Source organism: Mus pahari, chromosome 20, assembly GCF_900095145.1.
Source record: "Mus pahari chromosome 20, PAHARI_EIJ_v1.1, whole genome shotgun sequence".
Lineage (NCBI taxonomy): Eukaryota > Metazoa > Chordata > Mammalia > Rodentia > Muridae > Mus > Mus pahari.
The window spans coordinates 3,328,577-3,352,518 of NC_034609.1; the positions used below are offsets into that span (position 1 = coordinate 3,328,577).

Below are 23,942 nucleotides of genomic sequence, written 5' to 3' on the forward strand. Positions count from 1 at the left end.
CCCCACAGACATACCCTACTCTAGACAGTCTGCACTGAGACTCCATTTCCCCAGAATTATGAATTGTGCTAAGTTCACAATTAAACTAATCATTATAAAGCATAGAGGGTGGACATGGGACTGGACGCGGGGCAATTCCAACCCTCAGTTATTAGTATGTAGCAGACTAATCTTTCATTAGGACCCTGGTCTTAAAATCCTGCTTCTCTACCATACTCAACTGTGTCCTGAACTTTTCCCTAACCCACTCACTGTTAAACTGTTACACATTTTCTGGCAAACCATACAGTGGAACCTATGTGCCTGTGCCCAGAATTAGTCTGTTAGCAAGTGGGCAGTTTTCAATAGAATAAAATCTAGGAAATGGCTTTCATGTTGTTTCTCACTGAGAGGTCTCATAGTTCAGAAGGATCTGACTGGAGAAGGAACAGTAGCTGCCCCATCCAGCCTCTGTCCAAGGGGTACAGCATCTCGATGCTGGTTGCCAGAGGAGGCCCCATGTTTACAGTTTAGTTTAGGAACTTGCCTAAAAATCTGATTATTCCTCCAAGTAGTACACCTAAAAGTGAAAGCTTTGTTTATTTTATATTTGCAGAATGCTTTGCCATTCGCCATTGCTTTAAAACATATTTCAGTTACTTTCAAGATTCATACTATTGGGGCTGGAGAGATGGCTCAGTGACTCTGTTGGCTACTCTTGAAGAGAACTGGAGATTGGTTCCCAGCACCCACACTAGGTGTCTCACAAAACCTGTTAGAGGTGGCAACTCCTGTTCCAGGGGATCCAGTGCCCTCTCAGGCGGCTGGGAGCCTGCATTCAGTGCGTACATAGCACACACAGACACACTCGTATAAATAATTTAAAATGATAAAAATAAAACTTATAATTCATAATACTTATTTCACTTAGAGTATTTGTAACTAATGTTTAGCTGAGTTCTCCAAGTTCACACAGACACGCACATTTGTCACAGGTCCCAGGGCCTGCCATGGAGATCCTGTTGTTTCTGTGGGGGTCTATTCACTTTCTTTTCCAACTTCTCTTCTTTCCTACTTGTAATTCATGAAATCTGCCTGTCCCCCATCTCTTTCTCCCACCCATCGCCCCATTTCCTTCTCTCTTTCCCCTTTCTTCTCCCTCCCCCAACCCCGTTTTTATTTTTCCCATACCAGCTCAGTTAATCTCAAGTCAGTCTGAGAGGAAACCCATGTCCGGATTCAAGCCTCCCCTGTTCCTGCCATGCGCAGTGCCATGCCGAAGATAGGCATCTAGTAGAAAGAGAGACCTTGTTCGAAAATTGAGTTTCCTTGCCATCCCTCGCCTCTCTAATTAGGATTCCTTAGGGTTTGGAATGTCACTATGCCAAAGAGCACTTAAACTGCTGGCAAGTGATTATCCTACATTCCCATTTGTCTGTTTGCAGAGAAGTGCTAGGTCCAAAATCCCAACACCAGACTCCAGTGAACTTGGGTTTCAGCCCTGCTCCACAGGCTTATAATTTCTGCCGCTTTTCCTTATGGGGGAAATAATAGAGACAGTGTGTTATCATTCTGTCTAAACTCCACCCCACAATTACCTGGCAGCAGCCAGGTAGGCCTGACCCACTATAAAGGGGGCTGCTCGCTCCCTCCTCTCTCTCTCTTGTTCCTCTCTTGCTCTTTCCTTCTTGCTCCTGTTCTGCCCCCTCGCCCCTCCCCCCTCCCTTACCTCCTCTCTCCACGTGCTCATGGCCAGCCTCCACTCCTCCACTCCACTCTCTCTCTCTGCCTTTCTCTGCCTCTATTACTCTCTTAACTCCCCTCCCCATGCCCCAAATAAACTCTATTCTATACTATACCACCGTGTGGCTGGTCCCTCAGGGGAAGAGATGCCTGGGCATGGGAAGGCTGAGGCACCCCCTTCCCCCACACCCCACCACACCCTGTAGAACAAAGCATCCCCCTCTCTCTTTATCTTTGCATAAACACATCTCAGTGTGTATCTCATAAGAGCACCACAAAACCATGGCCATGCAGACCCAGTGCGAAGTAGGACTCAGTAAATGTAAGGTATGCCATCGGGATTACTTGTCCCATCAAAAACTAGTACGACTAGTAAGAGAAAGGTGGCTCTTCTGGCTGTGCGGCCATCCGGTCTCCTCTCTCTGCCACAGTTGCTAGGAGGTGAAGCCTGACCCTCAGCTGCGGATCAGCCATCCCCAGCAAGTGCTCTAGACTTCTGCAGCTCCGCAAGACTGTTGTTCCAGTCCTGTTGTTTTATTTTGATATTGAAAAGCTTTAGGAAAAGAAAGCAATGTTTAAGCTGTACAAAGGATACTTTAGTAGTCACTGGAGCAGCTGAACTCAGTAAGAAGAAAGTCTATGTGTCCACCACAGTCCTGAGGAGAGCGGCCACAGGGAGAAGGGAGACGGGGTTTAGTATTAGTTCCACAGCCGTGTACATTTGGAGGTGAGTACCTACACCCCAGAGTTCTGGGAAGCTTGTCTAGTGCCACACGGCTTGTGAGGTGCAGGGGTTTGGCAAAAGGCTAACAAAGGGTGCCTGCCTCACAGGGACGACAGGTCTCCCTGCCTCTCTCTGGACCTTTTCTGCCCCACATTCTGTGTTTCTGTTTGAGAAACCTGACATGCCTTCCTCTGTGGGTACAGAGGAAGACAAAACAAATATTACGTGGAAACGGCTGATTGAAAGCTTTGTTAGAGAGAATTCTTAAGAAACCAGTTGGGAAGGAAAGGAAAGAAGCACCTCAGGGGGAGACAAAGTGATCAAAAGAAATGATAAAAGCAGGATAAAAAGAAAATCAATATTAAAGAGAGGTACGGCGGGGTTAGGAAATGAGAAGGCGCGCGATTGCTGGAGTTTACACACAGATGCTAACCGCTGGAGAGGAATACAAGCCCTCACTGATTCAGTACAATGAGCGGGACACACTGGCTTGCCCATGTTTTGCTCTTGTGACTTGACGCCACCTTCTACAAAGTGAGGACCAGGGTGAGCTATGGACCTAGACACTGCTCTTTCCCATCCATTAGATCCTGAAGTGGCTTTTGTTTTTTGTTTTCTGAGAAGATAAATTGGCCCCGGAATTGGGGTCAGGCTACTTCCTACTTTGTGACTTTGGGCGTGCTGGACTACTGGCCACATCCTTCTATGGCTGCCCTGAGAAGACACACTGGACATAGAGTGCTTGGAGATGTGCTCAGGGCTGTGCTCTCCCCTGAGTGGAGGTCTGCCCCGGCATCTGCTGTGGCTCCCATCACTGTCCTAGAGTCAGAGGACACTGTATTAGCACAAGCCCTTGGTTTCTATCCTCAGGCCCTATCCTCCCTCCTGCTATGGGGCCCAGCCTAGCTTTAGTCTCCTTGCTGGAGGAGAACAAAGCAGAGACCCCAGTGTCCCCATGAGCCACATTGGGAGTGAAAGCACACCCCACGCTCTAAGGACAGGGAACCCCAGTGTCCCCCTGAGCCACACTGGGAGTGAAAGCACACCCTAAGGACAGGGTTGGGACAGGGGCAAGGTAAGACCTTTGCATTTGATTGACACCACCACATGTGTCTGTGGGGACTTCCACACAGCTCATATCCTGCAGGCACAGGTGTCCATCCCTCTGGAGGGATGGCTCTTCCTCAGTCTGCCACATTGCCTCATTGCGTGGAAAGCCTGCCCTGACATGTGTCTCGCCTGTGTTTTCCGTATTTTTCCACTCACCTTGTTTTGCTTCCAGCTCTAAAAAAGAAAAACAAACAAACAAAAACCAAAATCCACCACCACCACCACCACCACCACTAACAACAACAACAACAAAAACCTAAGAAACTCTGTTTACCGCTTTGGTCCTCTTGAGGTTCACCCCTCCCCCACTCGTGGTCCCTTGTAATAACTTGTAGCATATAGCATCAGCTCCTTGACTCCCCCACCCCAGTGCCTACCTCACCTCATGTAGCATCAGCTCCTTGGCTCTCCATCCCTCAACCCCCTTAGTGGCCACCTCTTCCATCTTGTTCCCATTCATGACTCTCCACCTAGAATGCTCAGAGCTTCCAATGTTCCATAACTTCTTCCTTTCTATAAGTAATGGTTATGATAATAAAGATGTCACCAGCACTTACATGTGTAAATTCTCAACACACATTTCCAGTTATCTGCATAGAGGCAATGACATTATCCTGTGGGTTTGAAATCAAGTGTGCTCATTGGGAGGGAGCACTCCATGGAGCCATAGAACCTTCTGGTCACTCAAACCCCATGTGGCCGTGTCCTGCTCTTCCAGCGGCCCTTCTAGCTCCCCACTATGGCCACCCTCCATCTTCAGTCTCAGCTGGTTCTGTTTGCGTGGCTTCTTCTTAAGAACAAGTCTGATCATATTGCTCCAGTGTTTCTGCTTGCCTCATCCAAGTCCCCGCCTGGGCCCCAGCCAGCATTCCTGAAGATACGCCAACATGAAGAATCTGTTCTTTGCCCACTGTGCACATGGCTCCAGGCTTGGACTGTGGATTTACCACCCCTAACTCCTGGGAGGGCTGTGTGGTCCACTGATACAGCCCACACACTCCGGGGACAGGACAGTCTTTCTCTCCCCTCCCCCCTCCCATCCCCTCACATCTGACCCCTCTTTTACATGTAGTAAATATCTTTACTCCTATTCTGTCATAGCTCAGGTGTTTGCCTGAGAGGTCCCTCCCTGTTGGGTTCACCACGGGAATGACGGGATGAAAATATCAGTTAAGCGGCATGATGTTTAAAGAAGGAGAGGAAAGTCAGGGAGAGTCCGATGTGAGAGGAGGGCAGCTTGTTTCGCTCCAGTGCCACTCATCTGTGAGAGCCTCAACCCAGGGAGATGCCACCTCAGCTTAGAGGGAGTGCTGCAGAGCCAGGAGCTTACAGTGCTCCTCCCCACCCCCACAGGAGACCAGCACCATTTACATAGTCTCCTGATGTTTGTGGGGTGAAAAGCGAGGCCTCTAGCACATTTCCTCCAGGGAGTACTCAAAACAGGGTGGAGAATCTACTTAGGGAGTTTTCCAACTGGGATTAAGATTTTTCTCCCTTCAAAAGTTACAAATGGGGAGACGAGGCTACTAAGGGAAATGTAGGCTCCTTCTTTAGAAGCCTTTAAATATTGGATGGACACAGGATTTGGGGACAAGCTCACTTAATCTGTGTGTAGTTACTTCTGAAGCATTATTTGGCAAGCTAGTTCGTGTTAGAGTTCAGAGCACAGAACAGGTAGTCTACAGGAATTATACCATTTATAGGAATTGGGAAAGAGTTTCTAAGACAGTGGGAATATTTTATTGTTGTTTTTGCTATTTTCATTCATAGTATCATTATTATTATACCTGATTTTTGGCTCATGATTTTCTAAACTTTTAAAGCTGGGCATAGGAACTTGGATTCTCTAAGTAGAAATCCAGGCAGGGCTATGCACTTTGGTCCACAGTAGCCTCTGTCACCAGGGCTGATCAGCAGGATGCTAACATGAAGGTGGGCACACTTGATGTAGAATATGCTTGCCTTTTCATACAAGTATTTGTAAAAACTCCTCCCCGTTTCTCCCCAGGAATAACTCGGGGTTCACACCAGCAGACACAGTGGCTATCATCTTCTGCTCCACACACAAGTCCCTCACCTTGGGTAAGTGACTCACCAAGTTAAAAACTACATACTACCCTAAACAATTGTGAAATTCAGAAACTTCTCAAGTTAACTGGACAGGGCTGCCCATTCATTTAGACCAAGAACACCAGCCATGGGCAGGGAGCCGTCGCTCTGGAGTCTGTTATTTGACCAAACTGATTTCTGAGGGCCTAATTAATAATACAGGGTTTAGCTTAATTTGCAATCATGTTTTCCATTCTCATGAAAAATGATCAGTGCAAAATGTTAGCCTGAGTTGGTTGGGGTCTCAGAGGCCTCTTTCTGAAAGGCAATTGACAGACCTTTCCTTGGATGGCTCTAGAGTTGCACCTGAGAAACTGCCTTTTTCCCCCTGGGAGCTCACATCAAGATGACAATAGTGAATGCTATTACTGAGGTTAGGTGATGGGTGTTAGTTTGAAATTCATTTTTTAATATTATATTGTTTTCTACAAAGATGATTTAGCCATAGTGACTCAATTGGATTGACAGTAATAAAAGGGAAGTCGTATTTCTTTAAAGGAAAAGATTAAGAAGAGTGCTAATGTCTGTGTAGGCTTATCCAATTTAATGCATTACCCTGGTGACCTCGGGGACATCTAGAACCTGTGTTCTCAATCATTAAAATTCATGAAGTAATCAGGAACTCTATTGGAAAATGCTGTCATTTGTGAACTCCGTGAGTTGTTGGGGTATTGCATAAAAACTCAAATTAAAATTCCTGTGCATTTGGAATGGTACTCACTTGAGAGAATGAGGAACTGTAATGTTGCTTTGAATTTGCTCACATTAAAGACATTCCTTCATCAAACAAAATGGGATAGACTTCATGTTTTTATGAATTGTAAATAAAACTCTCTGGTGGGGTCTTTGCCAGTTTTGTTAAGTTTGGAAAGTAATTTCAAAATGAGACACATTCTTCAAAGAGTAGTCTCTGCCTCTGGATCCGAAGTCTCTGTAGTCACCAGACTGAAGGAAAGAGCTTTGGGGTCTTCATCCCTACCCTCATGTCGTGCTTGGTGTTAACAGCCTTGAACTTTGCATCTGTAAAATGGGCTAATGTCTACCTCAGTATTGCTGTAAAACTTGCAAACTGTGCCAAGTGTCCAGCAGAGTCCTTGGTGGATCCTGAATGACCAATTCCTGACAGAATGTGGACAGTCACTGCACTCCAGGGGTTTCTAGAGACTGTCTGAGGGTTCATCTCACAGCTGCCCAGCGCTCAGTGACCTCCATGAAGCAGTGCTGATATTCCTATTCATGTTGTTAGTTCAAATATGTTATGTCAGGGCTCCAGTCACATGACCCTGTCATACATTTTCCTGGCATAGGAAAGAATGCATCTCTGCCACATATTGTTATAGATGCCATGTTGGGCATGAGAGGCTTGAAAAACCAAGAGATGTCCCCAAAGGTCAGGAGGTCAGAGGGGCTCAGAGGAGGCCTCTTCTTGGAGCACGTGTTTACCATGGCTATCTTGTATGCATCCTAGCCTGACTGCAGTGGACGGTTAACCCTGAGCCTTCTTGGGACTTGCTGTGGAGTGAAAGCCAAGGTGGATAATTGGTGTCCTCTCTGACCCTCGTCTGAGCACACATGGCTAGTTGAACCTTCTGCAGGAAGCACACCCAGGGGTGATTGGGGGTGGGGAGGGTGTCGTTTTCTTTTTGGGTTTTCAAGACAGGGTTTCTTTGTATATCCTTGGCTGTTCTGGAACTTGACTCTGAAGACCAGGCTGGCCTCAGACTCATAGATATCTGCCTCCTGAGTGCTGGGATTAAAGGCGTATGCCGCCATATTTGGTATTTCTATTTTTATGAGCAAAACCATTCCTACCCAGAGCCTCTTCCCTTCCCAGGGTCATACCGTTGGCCCTTTGTGCCTTCTGAAAGCTGATTTGCAAAAATAGTTGTTTTCCTAGAAGAACTGGATGAGCTTGGCTTTCTGTTTGCTTGTAAAGAGTTCCCCTAAGAAAGTATATACTGGACTCTTCCAGTGATAGTAAGATGCTGTGGCAGCCAGTGCTAACACAGTATTGTGGTAAGACACCATGTCAGCTTGTGACCATGCATGGATTGTGAGATTCATGGTAGCTGTGGTCACACAGTGATCGTAAAACACCGTGATAGTTTGTGTCCACACAGCGACGATAAGATGCTGTGGTAGCTCATGACCACGCAACGATGGTAAGGCACTGTGGTACCCAGTGACCACACAGTGTCAGTCCTTAGCTGTTTTATACTCTGATGGGCCCGAGCTCTCAGAACTAAAAGCCTCAGGTTGCTGAGGCCTGAGGTTAGAGACTTTTGCTTCCAGTCCGGGGAGTCTGCCAATCCTTGCTTCAGCTCAGCTTCCTCTGGTCTCTTCGGTGTACCTCACTGCTTGTCTCTATCTCAGACAAAGCGTCCTTATTTCCACATATACCAGAAGCTGACTGCTAGAGTAGACTTGGAAAACCCAGTAAGTTTGCTCTGCCTATGTTCGCAAACCTTCTCCTGGTGTCCTGGGGGTGACAGAGAATATGTCTTTGTAGTGACCCGCGCTACAGGCCAGTCATTGTGCAGATAGAACTTTTTTGTTTTGGAAGAACATCACATCACATTCAATGTTGGTGGAAAAATCACATTCTAGAAAGTAGAAGCGTCCTACCACTGCTGAGCCGGGGCCACAGACTCATACTGTAGTGTGGACAGCATGCGGATGAGCTGCCCTCATTTGCTTGTCTATATAAGTGTCTATAAATGACATTTATAAGCCAATAACATAACATCACCCAGAAATATTTTGTTTTTGTTTTTACACATAAAGATGAAATACAGCAGCAAATTATAATATAGCTGCCTGACACTTTAGAAATACATCTTTTCCCGTGTCAAGTGCTGTCCTAATAGTTATTCCAGCGATTTTATATTCACACACACCTCAAGTAAAATATATTAAGGGAAACTTAGAAATTACAGTTTATGATTCTACTTGGTTCGTATTTAAGAATAACCCGTGCAGGCCACGTGGTACACATGTGACTTGGAAAGCCTCCCCAGCCCCTCCGTGCGTGCGTGTGTGCATGCGTGCGTGTGTGCGTGCATTCACCCTTGGTTTATTTTATTGTTCTCGCCTTGCTCGCCCTGTCTTGGTCTCCCATGTGCTCACATCTACACACGTGCTATATTTGATTCATTGCTTTTATTAGTGCACTTGCCATTGATTGATTAGTTCTCCATATTAGTACTTTTTCTATTGATTGATTGCAGATGAAGTGACTATTTGACCTTTAATTATGAGGCTTCCTATTGGAAATGACATTGAGCTATGGCCTCACATAATCCATCTGGAAGTCCTGACGTGATGCCATTCCCTGGAGTTCGTTCACTAAGGGAGGAAGCCTGAAGGAAGTGCAGTGCTATCACTGTGCTTCATCTGAAACAATACTACAGGGCTTGTTTGCAGGCTCCTCCAGCTCCAACTGGGGTCGGAGGCAATCTCAAGACAGCAGCCTTGCTGTGGGTTGCCGTAGAAGCCAAGAAGTCTCACTGCTATTCTCCAGTTTGATGGTGATATTAGTGTAATAATGAGAAGGTGTTTTACATAGTGGAGATAGAAGAGCAGCTCAGCTAGGAGCGGCTCAGTGCACAGTCAATAGATTTTATCAAGAAAGATTAGATCCCAGAAATCCTCTGGAGTTGGCATTTTACTTTTATTTATCTTTCCCTCTCTGGAATTTAAATCACTAGGCTTTTCTGGAGTTTCAACATATGTTGAAAACCTTTTCTAGCTACACCTAAGAAGAGAATGGTTCAGGATGTTTGAGGCCTTAAGTCCTTGTACTGCTTATTGGTTTGTAATTTAAATAGCAAAATAAAAGAATATCATCTCAGACCAGATCGCTATTGACAGTCAATAATGATAATAGTCCCAATTTTTTTCTTCTTTGTAAAAGCATTCCTGAACTGAATTTAAGGCATTTCATTATCATTGGCTTATAAATGTCATTTATAGACACTTATATAGACAGGCAAATGAGGGCAGCTCCCCCGCATGCTGTCCACACTACATACAGTATGAGTCTGTGGCCCCCACTCAGTAGTGGTAGGAAGCTAACAGCTGGAAGCTAAAAGAGGAAGCTGTTAGGATTCAGGAGAGAGTGGGGAGAACCCAGACCTGGTTCTAGGCTAGATCTCTCCCCCTGGTGCTATGCTACAACTCTGGCTCTCAGCAAGAGCTGAACCAAGTCACACAGCTGGGAAAGCCAATGCCACACTGAGAGTACACATGGTGTGAGAGTACACATTGGTGTGAGAGTGCGCGTGGCGTGTACGTCCTTCTAGCCTTCCGTTTCCGGGAGTCTGAAAAGTAAATCTTCCTCTCAGGCGTCCTAGGAAAAGTTCTTCAAAGGAGCGGTGCCTCCCTGTTGCTACTGAGGGCCCGCACGGGGCGGGGACGACCTCAATAAAGCCTGTGCCGTACACACACACACACACACACACACACACACACACACACACACTTGACGACCTGAGTCTGCGTCCCCAGAAGCCATATAAAGCTGACTAGTGTGGCGTGCATCTGGAATCCAGTATTCCTGTGGTGAGGTGGGAGGTGGAAATGGGAGACCTCCCCTGCTCCCACCCTCTGGAAGCCCCAGGGCTAGCAGTCAAGGTTGCTCTCTTACTTTACACATGCTCACTAGCTCGCCAACGCTGCCCCTCCCCAGCACACACACCTATGCATCTCTAACACAAAGGTTTTTTTTTTTTTTTCCTAATCCTCACTCTGTCACATTAAGAATGTTTAAGAGAAGTAAAATCACAAAGTGATTTTTTGTTTTTTTGGTTTATTTTGTTTTTCGAGACAGGGTTTCTCTGTGTTGACCTCTTTCCTAAGACAGAAGTCAAAATAATAAAACTTTGCAGATCTAGTAGTCTCTTTACTCCAAAGCCTTACTATAATTCTGTTTGATACATGAGGAGATTTTAACTGCCACAAACTGGGCATCTCTTTTTGAAGCAGTTATTTAACCATTGGTACCTAAACAACTGTGGTGACTAGCAAGTCTGTAGCTGCTAGCTCACTTTGCATATGACAAAAGAGAACATAATTAACTTAGCTAAGATCACATAACTAACAGACTCTGGTACTGGGTATTATATGTATAAGACCATGTCATGGATTTGAATTGTTTTATTAATTATTTATCAAGAAAGTTATGAATACATTCTCTTCATAAGACATTTCAGAATACTTAACATTTCTAATTATTCTTTTTAAAAAGCCATTATTTTCATGTGGCCCAGTTAGAATCTGACACCCATCTCTTATTTTTCTTTATGATAATAAAGGCATACTATTTTCAATGGGTCCTCCTTTTATGTGTGCATACATGTATCTCCGCGTATGTGTCTGTGTGAGTATATGCATACGTGGGTGTACAGGCACCTACAGAAGCCAGAAGATGTAATATGCCGTGGAGCTGGAGTTGCAGGCATTGACAAGCCACCTAATGTGGGCTCTGGGATCCCAGCTCTGTTGCCTACACTTGATGAGCAAGTGCTGAGCTGTATCTCTACCCTCACAGGGCTCTCCACCAAGCAGCCTTCCCTTTCAGGAGGGAACGCTGTCAGCAGTCCATCCTGGCCAGCTGCAGCCACCGTGCCTTCTGACAGCAGGCTCTTAAGGAAGAGATGGAAATCCAGAGGAAAGATAGGAAATAGAATCTTTGCAGTAGAGCCACAAATACATCCCATCTGCAGTCTGCCCTCATCACAGCTTCTGCCTGGTTACAGGCAGGCAGTGTGGCAGTTATTCCATTTAACAGTATCTTGGAGATGCCACTGAAGTCAGGGACCCAGAAGATTTTTATCACCATGCTAAAGAAAGTAAGGGCAGTCGATCGTGTGCCTGGTTTTTTTGTTTTGTTTTATTTTACTTTGTTTTGTTTTGTTTTCAGAAGAAGGGAGAAGGCATACTTTCTTTAATGCAGTATATTTCTCAGGGTTTTGCGGGGGTTTGCACTAGATTGGATGTCACTTTTGATGCAGCTAGATTTTTGTGGTCAGAACTTAGGAAAACCCAGGGTTCTGTGTCCCAGGTATGAGATTCAAGGTAAGGAAGCTTGTTTGAAAGTTTTGTGGCCTGAGCTTCAAGTATTGCTCACTCTAACCCCATGCCAGAAACTAGCTCAGCTAACCAGCACCCAGATGCCCATGTCCTCTGTACCAGTGACCCTCAGATGCCTACAGTTAGAAAGCCACTATGAGACAGCTCCACCCCCTCACACACACACACACACACACACACACACACACACACACACCAGTGCTGACTGCAAAGCCTCTCTTGGGGTTTGGGGTATCTTTCACTGAGCTTCACTGACATTTCTGAGCTTTTAAAATAAAGTGACATAGAGTGATTCTTGAATTGATACAAAAAATTCTTTTATATTATTTTATTCAGCCTTGTTTTTAATTGTTTCTATACCTCTCATTGATCTATTCAACGTGTTTTCAATAGGAGTAATAAAACAATTGCCTATATTGGGTACTTACCAGGGAAACCATGTGCTAAGTACTGGTAACAAGAATTAACTGACTGTGAAATAGTATTGCTCGGACTGCTTTTCAGTCGGGGGGTCACGCGCACACTGGTCAGCTGCAGCTCCAGCACCAGCTGCTCCAAAGGCAGACCTGCACTGTAGGGTTCGGGTCCTGTTGCATGAGAAAGGACATGCCAGAGAAGCAGAAGATACTGTTGCTACCCGGCTCTGGAGCAAGTACAAACCTCACTAACTAGCAGAATGGATTCAGAAAGAGAATCGGAATGGTGCAATCAGTGCCTTGCTACTTTGCACGATGGTGATCATGAATGGGCTACCATTGATATCCCTGTGGACAGCCTAAACTTTAGAAACCCTGTCTGCTTGCCTTTAGAATCTAGCAGGTTCCACAGCCTGCACAGGAAACCACTGACAGTGCCAGAGCTTAACCACACCTGGTTTGGGGGGCACTCCTGGAGAGGGTCTGTGCCTGCCTGAGACTCTGCAGCTTTCTCTATCTGTAGCCATGTGGGAACTGTGGCTGTCACCTCCTGCAGGCTCCAGAATGTGTCAGGAAGGACAGAACTAGAGTTCAGGTTTATAGCAAGGTCTATCTTCTCATTCTGAGTCTTTTTTGCAAGTGAGATCCAGCCTGGCTAGGGGATTTTTGTCCATAAAATACAGTTTTTTAAAATGTTCTTGGCTGAAACCTCCAGGTTTCCTTGTCCTAAATATAGTTTTCCTAAGAAAAAAGAGAAGCACCAAAGTTTATGTAGCCTAATTAATAAAAGAGCCAAAATAGAACAGTCAAAGGCTTCTTTAAAATTAAAATTAGGACTATTTCTTCAGACGGGGTTGGGGGCTCGCGAGGCCTCACACTTCCCTGAGAGAGAAGAGATTCTTTTTCTGAGTGTGTAGCCTCTGGTGAGACGGCGCCGTTCCTCCAAGTAAGCTGTCGTCCTTGCTCCTGTAAGTAATCCTAATTAAACTCATTGGTTCTGATGAAAAAAATGAAACCAAAGAAAGAAAGAGGGAGGGAGGGAGGGAGGGAGGGAAGAGGAAGACAGTCTTTATTGCTATTTAATATCAGTTCTTCGTGTTATAAGCTTTTATTTCCATAGTCAACTACAAAGAGATGAATTGTACACATTGGTAATCAGCCCTGTACACCATGTCTGAAAGGGACATTAGGGACATTCCATAAGGACTAAGGGAAGACACTGTCATCCCACGTTACCCTTTCCAATGAGGTCATTGTCACACCCTGGAACACCAAGAACCCACGTCCCAAGCCTTCCCGCTCAACAGTGCATTCTCTGAGTTACAGAGGGGTTTGTTCATCGTGATTATTAATATTGAGCAAGTTTTCCTCCAGCGGTACTAAAATGTGCATCGCAGAACAGCCCTGCTTACCATGTTACCCGTGAAGGCTCTCACCCAGGAGATGCCAGTCTCTTGAAGTTACAGCTCTCCATCTTAACTGGCAAGCAGGCAGGCCAGGAACAGCCCTCCTTTCAGAGTTACATCTCTGATTATTTATGTGTCCTTGTCTCTCCCCTGCCGTTACCTAAATTGAGGCAGACACTGTAACCCAGGGACCGTACGTTTAGTGACAGCCAGGACTTGCTGTACAGTAGAGAAAACTGACCCCATAGCTTGGGGGCAGAGGGCACACACATCTGTAGTCGACCTGTGCAACTTTGTGCCTCTTCCTTTATTTTCCTGGGGTTTCACCCCTATCACTAGATGAGAGAGAGAGAGAGAGAGAGAGAGAGAGAGAGAGATCCATCCATCCTTGAATCAAATCATCAAATCTCTTCTTTCTTCTTGGATTGTAGCTGGCCGGCCTTTGTTACCTTTTGGGTTCTTCCTTTTCCCACCCTTTGTCCCCTGGTTTTGGCCCTGCCCAGCTTCCATTCCAGTGAGGACAAGCCGACAGCACCTCTGACAGCATCAGGACAGAAGATCATGAGAGGACCCAAGCCCCCGAGGGAAGGAGGAAACACATGGATACCCAGGGGAAGGACACTTAAGGACCCAGACACAGTGATGACCAGGGGTCCAGGCATGGGGCAGGGCCACGTGGGAGGGAGGCACAGCAAGCATAATTGGCATGGGAAAGAAGGGAAGCAAGTGAGGTTAAAACTGCTATGCCAAGACCCGCAGAGAGACCCTCAGAGACTGCAGGCTCGACCTCCCTGCTCTCCGGGAGGACTTGCCTTTTTGTCCAGATGAGAGGGGAGGTCACTGCAGGGTTCTGGATAGACAGATAATGAAGCTGAACGTTCGGGTTTGAGCAGCTTCCTTGGACACTCTGTTGCCTAGGTGGGAGGATACACCATGGAGAACCAGGAAGATCAGCGAGAGGCTTTGGTCCAGACAAAGATAAGCATCAGCGGACAGACATAGACCTCATGGGACGTGCTGGGTGTATTAGTCGGGGTTCTCTAGAGAAACAACTTACAGAATGAATATATATTGGAATTTACTAGAATGACTGATGGGAGCCCAACTAATCCAAAAGTGGCTGCCCATGAACAGAGAGCCCAGGAATCCATAAGTTGCTCAGTCCATGAGTCTAGATGTCTCAGCTGGTCTTCAATACACATCGCAATCTCAAAGGAGTAGATTCTAATGCCAGCGAGGGGGTGAACTTGCTAGCAAGCAGGCAAAGAGCAGAACTTTCTTTCTTCCAGGTCTTTAAATAAATAGGCTTCTAGCAGATGGTAGGGCCCAGATCAAAGGTGTTTGCCTTCCTACCTCAGAGGTCCAGACTAGAAGTGAATTTACCCATTTCAAACCAAGCCCCCCCACCAAATCTTACAGGTGTGGCTTCCATTTCTGGTTTGTAGTTCATGACAGATGTAGTTAAATTGGCAACCGAGAATAGCCATCACACTGGGCAATGGGATGTGTATGCAGGAGAGAGCAGGAACCAGGGGCCGGAGGAGCCACAAGTGTTTATTCTGTTAGGGAGGATGCAGAAGAGTGGGTCTCGGTGAGAGGGGAGGGATTTGGGAACAGAGTAGGGCTTCTGCTTCAGGTAATAGAAGTCTGTGGTGGAGTCTGGACATGTGGTCAGAGCCTTACTCCTGAAGATGCCATCTCAGTCTGCTGAGCAGAAGCCACTCACAGTGGACAGCTAGAGGGGAAAGAGCTCAGAGGACTAGCAGTGCCCAGAGAGGAGAGAGGTGTAGTTGTGCTGTAAGAGAACAGATACAAAGCACACTTGACCAGGCACACATGAGTGCAAGCATGCAAGACTGCACTCCCATGCAGTTAAACACTGTCAGAAAGAAGATGTGAACATGGTCCTAGCAATCCTTTGGTACCCACTATGTGCAAGGCACCATACTGGGTTAGCTTACCTCATTATCTCAGCTCATATTCATAACAACCTTGCACAGTACTCATCCCCTCATTGTGCAAACTAGAAAGCTGTGAGGGGTGGAATAGCTCACCCTGGTGTCCACTGTGAGTACCTCACAGAGCTGGCACATCATCTTGCTCATGATGCCACTTGCTTCATATCTATCGAAGGCCTGACGCGTGAGAGCCTGGCTCACCTTCAACTCCTGTGGAAACTGTCCAGGAGCAGACAAGACGAGAACTCCCTCTGTTTCATCCTCGCCCTCAGCAGCTCCAGTGTGCAGCAGAGGCCAAGCCCCACATCACACTCGCTGGCTTTCACCCTTCATCATGTAGGCTGTGACCCCTCATTTGCTAACAAAATTGACTGTACTATTTTGGAAAAGTAAAATTACCTGTACCAGATTAAGTGCGTCTATTAGGTTTTCAAAGAAGGAAACAGGAAGACTGCAGGGAAGCAGAAAGTCAAAATCATTCTTTCCAGAATTGACTCAGGGTTTTTTCAAGTTCTTCTGGCCAGAAAACTAGATGGATATTTTTTCTCAGTTTTTATGTCCTTAAGATGGAATAAAACTGGAGAGTATAGCAACAAAACAGCTCCAAGCAAAAATAAAGCACGGGAATCTGACTCCAGCTTTTTTCTTTATTTGTAATTGTGTGTTTTCCTTTTCTTTAATTTTTTTATTTGTGTATGTTTGTGCGCATGTGTTCATGTGTGTCACGTGTGTGAGACTGCCTGTGGAGGCCTGAAGAGGGCATTGGATCCCCTGGAGCTGGAGTCACAGGCTATTGTGAGCCACCTGATGTGGGTACTGGACACTGAGCTCCAGTCCCCTGTAAGAGCAGCTACTCTTACAGAGTCACTGTTATCTTAGCCACTGTTCTGCTGCTGTGAAGACACCATGACTAGGGCAACTCTTACAAAAGAAAGCATGGAATTGGGGTGGCTTACCGTTTTAGAGGCTTAGTCCGTTATCGTCATGGTAGGGAGCAAGGTGGCATGCAGGCAGACATGGCGCTGGAGAAGAAGCTGAGAGTTCTACATCCTGATCCACAGGCAGCAGCAGAGGGAGAACTGGGCCTGGCATAGGCTTCTGAAATCTCAAAGCCCACCCCTAGTGACACACTTCCTCTAACAAAGCCACACCTACTCCAACAAGACCACACCCCCTAATCCTTTTCAAATAGTGCCACTCTACAATGACCAAGCGTTCAAATATATGAGCCTGTAAGGGCCATGCTTATTCAAACCACACAAACAGCTTGTGCTCTTAACCATTGACTCATTCCCCTGGCCCTATTAAAAAAGAGAAGCAGATCTGAAGACAAATAATGGAAGTCGAGTCCCCCAGCAAGACTGTCTTGTTCTTGTATGTCAGATGCACTGTTGTTGCTCCTGAGATTTTCGTTTATCATGAACAGTGCCGTGGAGAAGAAAATCCCTGCTAGAAGATGAAAGCCATGCCAACAAAACAAGTGTATACTTAGGCTGGCTAATGAGAATCTAGGTCACAGCTTACCCCTGTCTACCATTTAACTAATATTGAATGTCTTCCTGAAGTTCACACTGTCTGCCAGCACAATGCAATGGTTTAGAGACCACTAAGCTTACGTGTTAGAGGTGACAATCAGGGAGCATTCACCCCACAGCATCAGCCTCTGTTTTATGTCATATGTGACAATAGTGTCTTGCTGCTGCTGCTGTTATTGTTAGTAGAATTGAAGCATATCTTTAGACTGTCTGGGGAACTCTACAGATGGCTCAGCAGTTAACATCACTGGCTGCTCTTGCAGAGGACCCAGGTTCAATTCCCAGCACCCACATGGCTCACCATCAGCTGCAACTCTACTCACAGGAGCTCTAACTCTTGTGGCCTCCCCAGGCACTGCATGTATATGGTGCACAGACATGCATGCAGGTCTGCATACAAGGAAAATAGAAATAAAATCTATTCCTGAAGCTCTGTTGAGTAAAGCAAGGACCCCGTCCTGATCAGAGGGCGCTTTTCCTGTGTGGTGACCATGCGAAGTGTAGTCTTACGACCTTTTGTTTTTGCCATGTGAAGTGTACTGTCTTCACATCTTATAACCGTGACCATTTTTCATCTCAGCATAGAAAAGGAAGAAAGTGACCTCCTACTTTTTCCACACATAGTCTCCACAAACATGGTGGCCCCTCCTGGAAGTTACAGCCAATGCTTGAAGAAAGGCTCTGCGCTTCAGCAGTTCAATTCACTCCCAATTTCCTGCTGCTAATTGTTTCCGCAGCGCTGTCAATCGAGGGCTCCCTCATCTTCTGCTGCGGAGACCTTCAGTTCGCAGAATTCCATGTTTCCTCATCAGCATCTGCTGAGCTGGCCCAGGGCATTTGTTGAACACCTTCTCCAATCACAGCACAACTCCTTGTAACACCAGCTGCTCATTTGGGGCTTTTCTTGCATCTTTATGTACATAAAACATCTCATAAAGCAGTAGGGCTGCAGCCAGGCATGGTTGGCAGAAAGGCTATCTTTAATTTTCCTCATGGGCTGAAAATGGTCATCAAACAACTTTGGTTCAAAGTAAGTAAAAGCCGCCAGCCTTAAGTGCTGTTGTTGAAAGAGGTGCCGCTTCCTGTCAGGCTGTGCTGTGTAAACATTCCTTTCCTTGGGCTTTTGCCTCCATTATTCTGTGTTTATATTGTCGCAGATCCCTGTTCTGTGACAGCGCACCATGTTGGACCTGTACCCGCACCTGCACGATCACCCTTAGTCTGTGCATTGCCCAGGCCCGTGTTTCCGTGTTCTGCCTCACTTTCTCCTCAACTGTGAGGATGCCCGTAGTTCACTCCGTCTGAACAAGGTGAGAGACATGTTCTCAGAACAGGGCCTCCAACAAACTCCAACTCACTGTCCTGCCTGAGCAGCAGACAGGGGCTATCTGTTGTGTCTGAAGCCTGGCCTATGCAAGGTGTCCTCACCAAAAGGCCTCATGTGCGTGTTCCTCTGTCCTCTCCAAATCTTTGTTACTAGAAGAACTGCTTCTTTTCTTCATTGTGCCCTTAGCATTTATCCATAACTCTCTGTTCATTTTCTTTTCTAAGACTATTCATTTATGACAAGGGAACGTTTTAAATGTTTACTTTTGAAGTATGAAGGAAGAGCCAATCTATAGGAAATTCCTTATAAGAGTCTGTGTAGAGGAACACAGTAGCTCTTGCCTGCACTGGAAGGGGCGTCACTGTGGAGTGAGTGGCTTACAGTCATTCTAAGTGCACAGGCAGAGATGTAGGCAGGAGTGCTTGGTGGCCCTCAAGGACAGCAGAATGTCTGAGCCCATCAGGTGTTGTCTGCTCAGCTGACATCTTCTTTGTCCCATTTCCTGTGAGGTGCCACCGACAGATAACTGAATGTAACTCAAGCCTCAGGTTAGAAGGTACTATCTATTAGACTGTTGCATGATATCCTCCTCTTGCTAGAAACAGGGGTTTGCCAGCCTGCCCAGGTCCACCAGTGGCCACTCGGTGTCAGCAGTTTGGACATGGTAAATCCTGTGGCTTCCATGAGCCCAGAGTTCTGGGGGACTGAGCGAGGCTCTAAGAGCTCTGTCTGACTGGATCACGTGTGGGATGCCTTATTATATAGGAAGGATAAAAAGGCTTGCCTCTGGTCTCTGTAAAGCTCTGACAAGCTCAGACACTGTGATGGCTCACACCAGTGATAAGATGACAGAAGTTTTCAGTTAGAGGTGGAGTGCCTCACAGAGAGAGAAAGCAAGCTGGTGAAACGCAAGCCAGAGTGTATGTTAGAATGCTCAGTGCACTGGAGCAGAGCCCACTATTAAAGTGTTCATACAGTTTGGGTCATCCTGCCCCCTTTCCCAAGTACCTCTGCAAAAAGTTTGACAGCTTATCCTTGGAACTTTCCAGAATAGGTTGGGGAAAACCCAGAATGATAGATAATCAGGATGGAATTCTGAGATCCATGCAGATTGTACACCACCCAGACAAAAACAAACAAACAAAAAACCCTTACCCTCCATGCCTCTGCTAGACAGCCAAGTCGAGCCAGGCGCACCCACCCTGACGTGCGTAGCGTTTCTCTTATAACCTCTAAAAAGGAGACAAATTAAAATAATGGAACTTTCTTCCTTTTGGGGGTCCCCTCTTTCCTGGTCATCTGTGTGTGCTTCGGTCTCAGTGACATGTGCTGAGTGGAACTTGCTGATTGCTAGCTTCGGCCTGTTGCCTTGTGCATTGCTACTGCTGACCCGGAGGACTTGTGGCTGTCTGGGGGCAGAGCCTTCGCCCATCTGTCACTGCATCGGAACAGTGTCTGGAACGTAACAGATGAACGTGAACTGTTGCATATTATTTCGCTACCTCCTTATAGTTAGGAATGAGGAAGAAATTAGGTTCATTTTACTGATGTGAAACAGTTTGTGGGTCTGTATTCCGCCTTGCCGCTGGGGCGCTGGGGCGCTGGGAGCCAGCCACTCAGGGACAGCCACTCAGGAGATGAAACGCAGGGACTCTTTGCATTGTTCCCTCCTCTCAGCTCTTGGAGTGTTGGTGATACCTGATCAGGGAGGCAAGACGCCACCTAAGGTAGGCGTCCCAACCTGGTGTGGACTGGGCTGATGCTGTAGTTGCCAAACTCCAGAGCACCTAGACACGCCTCTGGGAACCAAAACGGAGCCTTCTGCGGGAGACGTAGGTGACACAGATGGTAACAAAGGCTTCTCCCCACTATGGTTCTTGAGGAGAGAGACAGCCCTTGCTTGTCCAAACTGTTTGTTCATGGAGGAAAAGGATGGATAGGCTCACTCAGGGTGAACCAGAGATTAATACCTTCTGCAGGAAGGGATGCCTGGGAAGGCAAGCTCATTGGCTAAACGCTCCAGCAAGCCCATCTAGATACCTCATTAGCATGGAGAACTCTGGGCTTTACTCTGTGTAACCAGTTAGCATGGTCCTCTTAGTGGGGTGTCATGGTCATGTGCTCCAAGACAGGAACTGGGTTGGGAGCAGATTCAAATGCCTACTGTTCTCAATTATGAAAATTGCCAGGGTTCCTTAATCTGCCCCACCTTACCAGTTTTTCTCTCTGGTGACACGGTTCGACTTGCCTACACAGTTTAAGCAGCTTGCCCAACCAAGATCAAACAGGCAGTAGAAATAAGCTTCTAACCCAGGCGTGACTCTAGCCCCAGGCTTCTTAATACCATATTGTACAAGCAGTGTAGGCCCCTGATATAATGAATGATAAACTGGGCTTAGAGAGATAGTTCAGTGTATAAAGTGCTTGTTGCATGAATATGAGACCTGTGTTCAATTCCCAGAATATTTAAAAGGTTGGATGTGGTAGCACATGCTTGTAATCCCAGCACTGGAGAGCTGGAGAAAGACGGGTGCCTGGAGCTCACGAGCCAGCCAGGCCATCCTATTAGGGACTCCCAGGCCCCAGGGAAGGACCCTGTGTCAAGCCAACATAGACAACCCCTGAGGATCAGCACCCAAGGTTGACCTGCAGCATCCACACAGCTGTACAACGTAGAGTTTAATCCCACATACATACACCTGCACATGCACAATAATAAGTAATGAAGAATGAAACCCTTACATAAAACAGTAGCTACTGTTACTGAAAGTTAGCTTTCTTCAGGATCAGCCTCAGCCTGTTCAAACCAATTCTAAGACTGTGGTTAAGGCCTTGCTATGGCATTGTTTTGTGGTCTAGAAACTATGTATAATTGTTCTTAGTCAGCCAGACAGATGAGTGCTAACGAGCAAGCATCACTTTCTGTGACTCTTCTGTCACAGCATGGGAACAGTGAGTAGATATACGTGGGCTTGGGTGGTGGTGAGGGTTTGAAAAAGTAACCATGTTCCTCAAACAGTGGCTGCTCTACTAGAGTTCACGATGTTAGAGTTCTACCTGTTGAATCTTAGGGGCAAGCCTGGGATTTCCTGGGAGACTCAGAATCAAGACAAAGACTTTAAGTAGCAAGAAGTAACATGCTCTTGCACTGTCAGCATAAGAGGCTGGGATGCTAAACGCTGCGTGTTTCTGAGAACAAACTAAGCAAGAGTGGGAAAGCGTGAGAAGAAAGAAGCAGGTGAGTTCAAGATTTGCCAGCAGCTCCCTCCAGAACTCAGTGGTACTCTGAGAAAGCACTCTAATGGAGAACAAGTCACGTGGGTTCAGAGAATGACCTTCGAAGTGACTCAGTGGAACAGATGCCATCTCTCAGCTAAGTGTGTCCCACTTACATATTCCCACCAATATATTCAGATCCTCGGAGCATTTAAACTCTAGTCAGACACTTCCCCACCACCTCAGATTGCATGTTTGTGGGTCCTATTTGTCTCCCCCACACCATCTCAGATGAACACACTCCTCTCCCAGAGCAGGGTGGGCATCAGATTTGATCTAAAACTGTCTTTTTCCATGTAGGAAATATTCACATGTTTTCTGAAACAGTCGATACTGTGCTGTGTACCTGTCCCATACTCGGTAGAAGAGTTAGAGAAAGAAAATAATGGCGTCCTAAGTCAATCCTAGAGCACGAGGTATGCCTAGAAAATATGTCCTCCTCCTTCAGGAGACAGGTCAGGAAGAAGGCCACCTGTACAAGCTAAGTCTTGATGAGCCCATGGGCCTCCATACATAAAGAGAAAGGTCAGCGTCTGAGTTGACCTTGAAGTTCTAGGCTTGAGCCAATGACAGCAAATGTCCCATAAAGTTTACTTTAGTAGTGTTCACAGAAATCTGTTGCTTAGAAGTAGTTACCGCAGGTCCATTTCTGCATTAGCCATAGGCAAGCCGTCAGATGAGTTATGTAACTGCACGAACTTACTAAACCCCCGTCTCCCCATCAGTGGGAAAGTGGCCACAAACTTCCGAGGGACCAAGTGAGGCCTGGCTGAGACTCTTCAGACGTAGCCCTTAGCAAGCAATGGCACTTTCCAAGTGATGGCAGCCGTAATTATCTTTCACTAAAGTTGAGTAGGTGTGGGATTTGATGAATGGGCCCTGGAAACTCACTCAGCTCCTGATCGGGGCATTGGCTTTAATTAATGGGTTTTGAGAAGATTAATCTGGTTGTGAATGGTGGGGTTGATGAGAAGAAGAGTTAGAAGACAGGGAGGCCTGACCGGTCTGAGCTGGACTTGATGAGGAGCTGAGCTGAGATGGTGAGCATGGAAACTGAGCAAAGAGGCAAGAACCTGTCCAACTCCACAGCTCACAGAATTGTCCCGGGCTTGGAATTGTGGAGGCTGGGCAAGCCAGTGACAGCCAGCACTGCATGGGACTCACGGGGATGGCAGGATGGTGATGTGGTCAGGAAAGGGGCTGGCCCGGTTCTCTCCTTACAGCCATAGCAGGTAGAACAAAGCTGGCAGCAAACCCATTTCAAGGGGAGAGAAAGGAGGGAGGGAGGGAGGGAGGGAGGGAGGGAGGAAGGAAGGAAGGAAGGATACTATGCAGCTCCAAGTACTGTAGGTAAACTGTGAACAGTGTTGCAACTTAGATCTTTGTATTGTGAGTCATAGGACAGCCGTGTACAGTAGTTAAAGAAAACGCCATGCTTAGTCGTGGGGGAAGTGCCCATTTCCCAAGGACCAGTCAGGCGATGCTCATCTAATAAACAGCAACAATGTTGCAAGTTGCGTACAATACAAAGGGAATTTTCTAATTCAGAGAACATAAAATAAACATATTTAAGTTAGGGGGGAGCTTGTTCTTGTCCAAGCCGTTTCATCCTCTCCTTCCTGGGTATAGGATAAAAGAAAGCCCATACTCACTCTTTAGAAGAAGAAAGGGCGCACTTGAAGTTCCTGCGTGGCAGATGTCAGTTGAAAGCCCTGCTTATGGAGTATGCTGCAGTGTCAAACTCTGTTGGATAATTTTAGACAAATGTGTCATGTGTGACATGGAAATATGGCACACTCCACATTAGTGATTTCCCAAGTGCTCGGATCAGGTAGTAATGCGCAGAGAAAGTGCTCTTTATCTACGCACACGGTGTGCACAGCGAGCAGTGGGAAATGCTTCCCGTGGAAACTGCGTCAGTCAGAAGAGGAATCCATTTACAACAGGCATCTTCCAGCATCTCTCAGACAATGCACTGGATTAAAGAGGCATTTTTTGATTAATGTTTTATAAACATTTTTCAGTGTGACAGCTTAAAGTCCCTGTAAAATTGTAAATGCACATAGTGTTCACTTCCATAAAGTCAAATGCCATCTCATAAAGTCTACTTGAATCCTGTCAACCATGGTGACACAGAATCAGTACCTGGGAACATTAAAATTAATCTGCTTCATTTATATTACCGTGGTGATAGCAAGATGAAAAGAATCTCATATTTAAATTTTATTTTAAAAGGAAAACTCAACTAAGTTTATTTGGATTTTTAAGT

General features: G+C 46.3%; 1 protein-coding gene across 1 annotated transcript in view; it reads left to right on the plus strand.

The window, feature by feature from the left end:
- Slc10a7 (solute carrier family 10 member 7) overlaps positions 1-23,942 on the plus strand; it is a 234,269-nt gene that overhangs the window by 201,826 nt on the left and 8,501 nt on the right. The window contains exon 10 of the mRNA XM_021220146.1: positions 5,565-5,638. Within this exon, the coding sequence (XP_021075805.1) occupies positions 5,565-5,638 (74 nt within the window). The remainder of the gene's footprint in view (positions 1-5,564; positions 5,639-23,942) is intronic.